General features: G+C 33.3%; 1 protein-coding gene across 1 annotated transcript in view; it reads left to right on the top strand.

Annotated features, from left to right (window-relative positions):
• LOC111638371 (putative sodium-coupled neutral amino acid transporter 11) overlaps positions 1-11,509 on the top strand; it is a 90,008-nt gene that overhangs the window by 69,761 nt on the left and 8,738 nt on the right. Inside the window, exon 11 of the mRNA XM_023384072.1 lies at positions 2,804-2,916. Within this exon, the coding sequence (XP_023239840.1) occupies positions 2,804-2,916 (113 nt within the window). The remainder of the gene's footprint in view (positions 1-2,803; positions 2,917-11,509) is intronic.

Raw genomic sequence — 11,509 nt, 5'->3', positions numbered from 1 at the left:
ATATTGCGTTGTCGTTTTCTATTGCCACTATGACTTTTTTCTTTCTTGGATGCCATATTGATTAAATATATAAATCACAAAACTGAAAAAAGAAGTATATCACAAACACTTGCAAAAGCAATGCTTAACTCGCGCATGCCTAACACCAACTAAAATTTGACACAAAATACCGTTACGTTTGTTATCCGAATTTTGTTCGTTATCCGAGACAAAATTTTTGCAAAATAAAAGTTTGTTAACCGATTTGGTCGTTAACCAGGACATTCGTTAACCGGGGTTCCACTGTACTGATTTTTTTTTTAATTTGAAAAACATTTATAATTAAGTACCTGTTAATTTTAAGGATTTGTCTATGGATCCAAAATGATTTCAGGAATAAAATTTACTTTTATGTAAATAATAATTAATTTTTTTTACCTTCTATTATTTATTTAATTTTAATATATTTTGTTGTTTATATGTGGAAAATCTTATTAAAAAATCACAATGGAAAAGTTTTGAAAAATACATCAATTTTTTAAATTTTATTCATTAAAACATCCATTATTTCCACATTATTATTATACATTTAATACTTTTTATTACAACAAAGATAACAAAAAATGTTATAAATAGCACAAATTATATATTATTCTATATTTTAATAATGCAGTAAATTTCAATTATTATAATCATAAATTTTGTTATTAATCAGAATTAGCACATCCCAAAACATGTAAGTTATTAATGGTTTTCAAATTCAAATTATTATTAACATTTAATAATAATAATAAATTATAACATTGAAATTCACCACATTGAAAATTTATTAATTATATGTTTTTTTAATTATTTTAACACATTGTTTTAATGTCAATAAAACCAGAGTTTTCACAAGTTTTAGTGAAAATCTTAACTTACTGTCGTTTAATTATGCTGTTTAATGTTGTCATTTAGTTATTTTACAGTATAGGCAAGTCTCAGAGTTCTTATTATGAGTGGATTATACAGTGGAACCTCAATATATGACCTTAATCCATTCCTGATGTTTGGACTTGTACCAAATTGGATGTATACCAAACCAACCTTTCCCATAAGAAGTAATGTAAAAATGATTAATCCATTCTCATGTAAAAAAAAAAAATGGCTGGCTTTAAACATCTCGCTTTCCTGGCTAGTTCCTGCTTGATTTTCCATGAGATCGGCATGTATCTTTTTAGCTTTCTTGCAAATAATTGCTTCTGATACGCTGTCTCCAGCACATTTTTTTTCAGTTATCCAAAGCAAAAGCGATTTCTCAACATAATCTAATGTCTTTGATCTCTGTTTAGAAATTGATTAGGAATTGCTGCAGATGCCTTTCGCAACATTATCAGATTTAATAACGTCTTTATTTTTCACGATTGTCGATATCATCATTCTTGGAATACGGTATACAACAGTTAAATCTTGAACACACATGCCACCTTCATATTTCTCAACAATCTCTTTTATCAGTTCCATTGTGATTCTAGTCATTTTTTTAGTTTTCTGTTGCTTTTCAGTTGCCTTTTTGTAATTCATGATTAATAAAAATAATAAAATTTTACATACAAATTAAAATCAGAAGAAATTTAACAAAGTCATAAACCTTTGCACCACAAATGTCTAGTCTGGTCTAGTACACCGATAGTGCTACTTGTTCATAGATGGTGCGTATAATTGAATTAAGTCATATAGCAAACAAAAGTCGTATACCAAGCAAAATTTGTTTCATCCAAACAGGACGTTTTCCGAATTGGATGTATTCTAAAGCAGACGTATACCGAGGTACCACTGTACTGTATCTATACTAATATTATAAAGAGGTAATGTTTGTAAGTTTGTTTGCAGCAGGTAATCTTCGAAACTACTCATCCGATTTCAAAAATTCTTTCACCAATATTTAGAATGGAACCTCAGGATGGACATAGGCTGTATATTATTCCGTTAAACATTCATATAAATTAAAATATATAATCTAGGTTAAGGCTTTTATGTCCAACAGATGGCGCTACGAGTACGACGCCCTAAGTTTGCTTTTCTGTGAGGCATTATGCTTTTCTGTGAAAATGAACTAAAGCAGATCATCTTCTATCTATCTATATAAATAAAAATGTAATGTTCGTTTGTTCCTACCGATTCCTTTGAAATTTTGACACAACGCTGCATTCGAATACGCACGTGTTTTTATATAATATACGTGTCGAAATTCCCCCCACTGAAGGGAGATGGTTAGGATTAAGGCATACCGTAAAGAACTCTGCTTCTATTTATACTATTTTAGATGCGGTTTTTTGCATTTTTGATTGCGTTTTAATAGGGTACGTCAACAGAATGTACACTACAAAGGGATTTTTCAATATTTTCCCTGCGGGGGAGAGGGACAGGATTAAGGCTTACAATGAAGAACTTGGGTTCCATTATACTATTCAGATATGGTTTTTTGCGTTTTTGATTGCGTTTTAATAGGGTACATCAAGAAAATGTACACTAAGGGATTTTTCAAAAAATTCCCCCCTCCACGGGGGAAGTGTTACACATTTATAATAGATACATTTTGAGCCACAACAACGCGTGGTGGGATCTGCTAGTATTTAATATATTAAGAGCAATTTCACTATAAATCCATATAAACAAATATTCATTGTAGATTATATCAATAACAACAAACATATTTGTCATTTATCAAATGATAAATATATTTATTATTTTGTATGAGCTTATATATTAGTTTCATGTTAAAACAATTAAATAATTTAAATAAAAAATAAAATTCTCATTTTCCTACATTGAATATTTTTAGGAGATTTATTGGAAAATTATTGTATGACTGATGATTATGCCAATGCAGCACGTATTTTATTTACCATAACAATTATGCTGACTTACCCCATTGAGTGCTTTGTAACTCGTGAAGTGAGTATTCAGATATAAGTTTTATCTTTTTATATTTTAATTTGTTAAATTTTATAAATCACTGTATTTCTGCACAAATGAGGGCATGCTCTATACGTGAAAATTGCTTGTTTTTGCACTGTTAAAAACATGTCCTGTTTCACTTATCAGAACATACTTACATATATGAGCATGCTCTTACATGTGTCAGCTTATTTTTGTTTATAAGAACACTGTAGTGATGTGCCAATTTAAATTAAATGTACAGTACATGTTCTGATACATTAACTATTCATTGACAAAACAAAAAAATGCTTTCAATATTAGTTTTTAAAAATATTGAAGATTTTTTTTAGATATTTCATGGAATCTAGTGCCAATTTTGCCCTATTTATAAGCATATTTGTTATATGAGTGGAAATTCATTATCTGGTAGTGTTGTTGACTGACTTTCTCCTTAACAAAACCCAATGTGGCTGTGGAAGAAGTACCAAGAATGTTTTGAATTTATGACCAGTCTATCTATCTGTTTGGGAACAGTTTGCCCAAGTAACTTCAGCTTTGTTATGAGAAAGTCAGGAAACAGCACAGCCAGACAACAGAAATACGAAAATTATTCTGGGTAGTTGTCGTCATTGTTGAAAGTTGAGAATTAACAGAAGAGTTGAAAAGTAAGTATAATAATAGTCTTGTGTGAGAAGAGAGAATCTCTGTAAAACAACTAATGGACTTGGCAGCATAGTAGACACTGCCATGATTGCATAAGTGCTAATACTAATGTTTTGGACAAGTAAAATATAATGTTCTTACATAATATGTTTTTGTATCATCTTTACAAAAGCAATAATGCAGTTATGTGACTTTCCAGACTCTCTGTACTAATATTTATTGAATGAATTTTGTAGCTATATAATGCCTAAAAGTAGTACGTATAGTTAACCTAAGCTTGTAAAGCAAATGTGAATGTTTCTTTCAACTTTCCTTTAGTCATTGTATCGTGGTTTTGTAATGAAACTTTTCATGTGGAATTTTTTTAATTGTTGGTATGGTAAAATTAACTCCATCCAGCAATTTTAGTCTTCGATTCCAAATTTCAAAGACACACTATTTTTATAATGCATTTTGCTTTAATGAAATGTTCAGTGATGAGTTTTCTTTAATTTTATTAATTTATAATTTAAAATTGTAAAAAAGTTTTCATAGATAAATAAAAACATATACAATGTAAGTAACATCACATTAAATGTTATTTAATGTTTATTTTACCATATGAATTTATTTAGTATTCAATATGAAACATTTTTTTGCCCCCCAAAAATATTTGTATTTAAAAAAAATTATTTACAGTATATCAATGTTGTTGTAATAAATGCAGGGTGTGGCAACAGAGTAAAGTAAAAAGGGAACTGCTATGTTTGAATACAGAGTTTAATCTAAGCTGTATAAAGTACACATACCAAATTGAAAGGATGATGAAAATCACTTAGTTAACTAAACCTCCCTTTCTTGTGATGAAAATTCTCCGGAGATAAATTCCTCAAAAGTTTCATTCGAGGTTTTCAATTCAAGGAATTTAACATCTCAAGTTGCAACTATCTTTTTCTGAGTTTGCATCCAAATTTGATAGGCTTTGGATTGTTCAGAATATCCAATGAATATGCCTTCTTCAGTGTGAGGATCAAATTTACTGATAGTTGGGCCCTTGTTGAGTACAAAAGTAGGACTACCAAACGTTTGAAAGTGAGAAATTTTGCAATTCCTGCCATTTACAATTTTGTAGGGTGTATCATTGTCTAAGGCTCTAGAAGGACAGTGGTTCAGGATAAAGTTTGCAGTGTGGATGGCTTTGGCCCAATAGAAGGCCTTGAGTCCTGACTGAATTAGCATGCATCGTGCCATCTCAACCAGTGTTTGATTCTTTCAGCCACTCCGTTTTGTTGTGGGGTATGGGGAACGGTTAAGCATCATTTTATCCCACATTCTTTCAAATATTCATCGAATTCTTTGTTACAATATTCAGTTACGTTGTCAGATTGAAGACATTTGACTTTTGTGCTGAACTGTGTCTCTAGAAGGTTCTTCACTTGTTTAAAGACATTCAGTATGTTGCTTATGTTGCGGAGAAAACATACTTCACACCATCAAGATTGGTCTTCTATAAAGACAGCAAAATATCTAGCACCTGACATAGATTGAATTAAAGTTGGACCGCAGATATAAGTGTGTATGATTTCAAGTATATTGGTAGTTCATTGGTTATCTGCTGAGGGAAATGGATTTTGCACCATTTTTGACATAGGTAGTATTTACATTATATACATTTGTGATCAATTGTTGAAGTAAAGTTTACACTACACAAATGCACTCACTGTTGTGATGATTGATAGTCAGATTACAACGCTCCAGTTGAAGCAAGGAAGTCCATAAGACTTTTAAAAAGTTTTTGATCCATGACAAAGTTGTCCATTTTGCATGGCTAGCTGAGTTATTGGGAGAGTACAGTCCTTAGAAGTGTTTCTCATTCATATGTGAAGTTATCACAATCAAGTATATAATGATGAACGTCTTGTATTGAGGTGTTGTTACAGCCTCATAAGGGAGTGTCTCTGTGACAAACAGGTGAAAATAGGCCTCAAGGTTGCCATGTCCGGTAAAAATTTGTGTATTTATATGTGTGATGGGAAGATGCTTCAGTTTAAGTCTTGTCTCTATGTTGGGGATAAAGGAAAATGTTATCCTTTCAGTGTTACCGTTCTCCCATTCCCTCTGCCAAATGCTGATAGCAGTAGCATGAACAGCGTTCTTGATACTGGTGTAGGGAATGTTGCTGAACTCTGAGAGGAGGAGAAATTTGCACTTAACTTTGCTTGTTTATCAGCTGCCTAATTTCCAGCTAAGCCTGCATGCCCTTTAACCCAGGTTAACACGATTGAATTATTGTTGTTTTGGATTTCCTGAAATATAGGAAAAAAGTAAAATATGAAAAAAGTAACATGTTGGATTTTTGAGCTTTTGGATGGCAGTTTGGCTATCATTGCAAATCCTTACTATTTGGTTCTCAATCCCCATGTTGCTAAGATGATTAACAGCTTTAAAAATGGCATACAGTTCTGCTTGAGGGACTGTACAGAAGCTTTCTAGTCTTATCCAGAAGTATAGATTGGAGTTGTTGATTTATTTTTCTTTATAACATATGCTGCTCTATCTTATCATTTTGTTTTGAGCCATTTGTGAAAATCATGTAAGTAGTTGAGACTTATCTTCCAGAGATTTAATAGCGATAGATGAGTATTTTGCTGGATGAATGTTAAAGATTTCATCAGGCATTGGGCATTCTCTGACTAGCCTGTTAAGAATGGATATGCTCACGCTAGAAAGAAGACCAATGTGAATATAGTTAACAATTTCATCATCATTCTGATATGTGATTCCATTTTTTTCTATGTATCAATTCCACATCACTTCTTTGGCCCTAATATGTAGGTGAAGAGCACCTGCAATTACCTGTAGAGCCACAGTACAAGCTGTTCTATATGCTTTGCAAAGCTGAAGGAGAGTAATGCGTTGAATTTTATTCAGTTTTTTTTAGTCCTAATTGTATCTGTGCAGGTTGTCCAGAAAGGTGCTCCATAAAGGATCGTTGTTTTTATACAGGCTCTGTAAATAATCTTGATATTCCTGTTATTCAATCCCCATCCTTTGTTAGATAAATGAAGAAGGGCATTGGAGAGTTTAATTGCCCTGTCAGAAGTTTGATTTAAGTGTGTGGTCCACATGAACCCTTGATCAAATATAATTTCCAAGTATTTGAAATTATTTGTATTTTTAATTCTGTTGTTGTTAATAACTATCTTGAATGCCTTTTTTAACTGGTGTCCTTTTGACATAACCATATTTTGGCATTTTCCATAATTAATGTTTAGTTTATTTAATTCACACCAGTTGTTGATTTTTCCCAACAGTAAGTTTGCCTCTATTTGGAGAACTTCATTATTTTTGTGAGAAAGCATGACAAGGGTGTCGTCTGCGAAACCTTGTATTTTCAAATCACAATTTTTTCTTGTATTGTTGATGTGAAGAAGACTGTCATAGACAATACAGGTAGCCCTCGGTTTATGCCGCAGTTGCATTCCTACAAAAGCCGGCACAAATCGAATTGGCGTAAAACGAACCCGTATTTACAGTGAGGTATAGGGTTAGCTTCTACATAAGTGAAAAATAAGCTAATAATTTTGTTTATTAATACAATATAATACAAAATACATATAAATTTTTAATTTTTAAAATGTATTTTATCATAAAATAAAGTAAAATGCTTTTATTTAAAAATTTTAGTTTCGAATTTCTTACATTTTTCGGAAAAAGTATCCATCTTTAATTGTTTACATTTTTGATTTCTTTCATTAAGAATTTTGGAATATGGTCGAATATGATGCTCCTTTTTACATTTGCACTTCGCTCCAAACATTGTCTAACTCACAAACTTCATCTGTCAAACTTTCCTTAGTTGAAAGGATACGTTAACCCGACGTAGAGCTACAGATGAGTGAAGACACTGATTGGTCGACCACCGGTCGCCGTAGTGCATATGTAAGGTCAGTTTGAGTGAGAAAATTAAAGAGAGATAGATATCGTCCGGCCAACGAGAAGTAGATTTGTCTCACTAATGATAGTTTGTGATCGGCGGAAGTGCTACTGCTTCGTAAGGTGTTTTCCTGAACGAACTGATACAGGATAAATTCAATGGCGCTATGGATTCGGACGCCATTTATTGGACTATTAAGTTTGATAACTTGACTCGTGGGTACCTAAACATTTAGTATTTTAATGTTAATTTAATGCAAATGTATACATACCCAATAATATTAAACAGAAAAAATGAATATATTCAATAAAACTCTTTGTTTTAACGAATGTACAATGTCGCGGCTTGGCAAATACGTCAACACTGAAACGAAAATCAGTCTGGCATAGGGAAAATCAGGGAATTACACAGCAAAATCGCGAATTGTGCAGTGGCGTTATTGTGAATCGGCGTAAATTGAACTGGTGTAAACCGAGGGCTACCTGTATTACACAAACCAGGTCCTGAGTGGGAACCCTGTGGGCATCCTCTTGAAATTGATCTTATAATATATTCTTCATCAGCTGTTGTGCCAGCAGTTCTATCTTTCAGATAGTCATTGAGAATTTGGATAAATTTTTTGGGCATCTATATAGTTTAAGTTGTTTCATAACTGTTGGCCACCAAAGTGTGTTAAATGCATTTCTAAAGTGAAATGAGATCAAAAGACAGTGTTCCATTTTCCTCCAAGCTTTTTTAATAAAGTTTACAACCTCATGAATAGCATGATAAGTTGATTTTCTTTTGACAAAACCAAATTGGGCAGGACGATGTAGATTTCTTTCGTTTAGAGAGTATGTCTCACATGGGGATCACTAGATGGAATTTGAATTCCAAGACTTAACAAGATCGTCTTTATGCTCATTTGATTAAGATAACCTAGGTGTTCATGCCAATCCATTAGTATGGACTTAGATTGAGCGATGGCAGCAACTGGATTCCATTTATGAATGTGGTAGAATTTGTTCACTCAATCAGCAGTAGCAACAACATTGTCATTTTGGTCTACAATAAATGCAACTTGTTTGCGGAATGAAACTTCATAGCCTTTATCACAAATCTTACTTACAGACATGAGATTTGTTCGAAGGTCTGGAACCTGGAGAGTGTTAGATAAGTTAAATACTCATCCTGCTGATTCATTGTCAAGTGCTATTTGCATTGACCCAATTCCTTTGATCGTTGCAGTGTTTTCTTTGCTGGCTAGGTTCAAGGTTTGTCTGTCAGGCTTGATTTCTGTGAAATCATCTCAATTAGCACACACGTGGGAAGATGCACCACTGTCAAGAACACCATTTATCTCTTTTGGTAGATCCTGATTGGTTTTGTGAGCTAACTTTCACATTTTTTGCTTGAGGAACAAATTTGTTTGTGTTTTCAACTTGAAAGCTTGAATCAGTTATCTTGCCATGGAAGCACTCTTCAATGGCTTCACTGGCACACTCACTGCTTTTGAGTTTGTAGCGGCAGTCAGAAGACTTGTGATTTCGACAACCACAGTATTTGCATTTCGATCCATTTGGATTTGTTTTCTCGAATTTGAGTGGAGTTTTACCCTTTAGATTCCTACAACCATCTTTGTTTTTGAAGTTTTTCTTCTTTTTGGTATACATTGCATTGGGTACTGTATTGATCTTTTTGCATTTTCGTGATTCATACTCTTTGAGGATCTTCACCTTAAGGGCATCTGGATTTGGCAGATTGTCATGTGATTCAATTGCACAATGAAAGTTAGGCTATATAAGGAAGGCTATATAATAACATTATAGCGAGAAGGTTGTCATTGATATTAACATGTAGATCAGGGGTGTCAATTTTTTAAAATATCCTTATTCGTAATAAAGTTTTAATGCTTATTACTATAATCTAGACATGTTAGTTCTTAAATATACTTGGGCCACAAGTATATATAATATACTTGTGGCTCAAAACTCCATGAATTCTTCCAATGTGGCCCAGAAAAACAAAAAGGTTGGACACTCCTGATGTAGATCTTGAAGCTTGTTGACAGCATCAAAGAATTTGTTGAGGTGGTCTCTGGCATCATCAGATTAATCCATCTTATGCAGTATGAGCTGTTTGAGGAGTGTGGTTTTGCATGCAGGACCTTTAGATTGGTAAATATGTTCCAATTTGTTCCAAATTTCCAAAGCAATCTTACATCCCTTGACTTGTTTTAGTTCACTAGAACTGATTGTGAGAATTAAGTCAGCTTGGGCCTTGGAATTGTCTTCATCCCGTGTGGCTGCTTTTTCCTCATCATTGATGAGTCGTGGGTAGGTTCAATTCACATATTTCCATGTTCCATTTTTAACTAAGATAGCTTTTTGCTTGGATTTTCCATGTCTCATAGTTATTCTTCTTTAAAGGTTCGATTCTGATTGTGGTCGTCATTTTTAAATATTGTTAGTGATTGGACAATTGTCTTATCGTTTCAAATTCAGTGGGTTACAGTATCTGTGTACTAGTAATTGCCCACTAAAAAATGAGTTCCGTTTAAATCCATTGCCACGTTTTTGTTCGCTAGCTTGACTGGAAGTTGACTTGGTTGTAACTATTGCCGTGAAATTTTATAAAAAAGAATTCATACCTTTGCTCTCTGTTGGTTTTCCAAGTTTTGTAGCGATTGGATTTGTGGAGTGTGAGGAATAGTTAAAAAAAATCACTATGTGCTACAGTTTTGTTAATCACGCTTCTTCCTTGGGAATTTTCTTTTATTCCTCTTCAGAAGGCTTCTTATGGGCCCTTAACCTGTTGTAATAAATGCAGGATGTGGCAGCAGAGTAAAGTAAAAAGGGAACTATTTGGTTTGAACACAGAGTTTAATCTAAGCTGTATAGAATACACATACCAAAAATAAAAGGAGATAAGGTACAAAGTACAAGAATCTTCTTGTATAAACGAAGGTCTAGACATCACCTGGAATGTCCCTAGGAGAGTGTCATGATAGTCTCACCAACAAATGTAAATGCAATTTAAATTTATTTAGTATATAAAGTTTCATATATTATATATATATATATTCTGTATATATGTTACTGTGAAAGACCAAAATTAGAGAATGTCGATATTCTCCAGTGAACGTCGACACATACAAAATACGTCAGTGAAAGTCCGAATATTTGGTTATACTATTATACATTTGAACAATTGCCGCTGTATGTCAACAAGCACAGATAAGCTTTGGTGGAGGTCGAAACGACACCCGAGAAGCTGATGTCGACAGAGAGGCAACAGTGTGTTGCCAAATCTTTTGTAGGTAGCCGGAGGTAGGACAAGGTTTTTTGATCCTGTGAGGTGGGGATCAGTTTGTCAGGTTGAGTGGCGGAGGATGAGAGCGGTCGTCGGTAAGGCATCGGTGATATCTAAATAAAAGACACCATTAACAGATCACTTCGTAATAACGTAATCAGTTTGTAATTTGTAAAGAAAAGTTACTTTCCATAGATGAGATTTCTTCTCAAGAAATATCACTAAGAGAAGCAGCGTCAGCTAATTTGAAAAGTGGAGGGCAAGGCTATACATGCTGTCATTGCAAAAGGATGTGTTCCATGAATAAATGCAGTTGTAAAACAAGGAACTCTTGTGCAATTCAAAGTGCCATAACAGTTTAAGTTGTTGCAATAAATAAGATTGTATAATGTCAATCACATAATTTATGTGTAAGTTCACTATTGTGTATTATTTTTCTTTTCTGATTAAGAATGTACTGTTCGTTTTAGGTTCAACAGTTTATTTACATGTACTATTACTTAAGCTTTCTCCTATTTTGACATATTAAAAAGTTGCATTTTTGTCTTAACGTAATAAAAATATTTTTATTCAACATTCACCATCAGCGCATTCTGAATGTCGACATTTGCCGGTGTAAGTGAGAAATAACGATATTTAGCAAATATTTCGGACATACACGAAACGACTGTGTGAATGTTGACATTCACCGGAGAATGTTGACATTCGCCAGATTTCGGTCATTCACAGTAACATATA

The sequence above is a fragment of the Centruroides sculpturatus genome, unplaced genomic scaffold (genome assembly GCF_000671375.1).
Source record: "Centruroides sculpturatus isolate CEXI.00-Female unplaced genomic scaffold, Cexi_2.0 scaffold1141, whole genome shotgun sequence".
Classification (NCBI taxonomy): domain Eukaryota; kingdom Metazoa; phylum Arthropoda; class Arachnida; order Scorpiones; family Buthidae; genus Centruroides; species Centruroides sculpturatus.
This window is presented reverse-complemented; position numbering and strand designations above follow the sequence as displayed.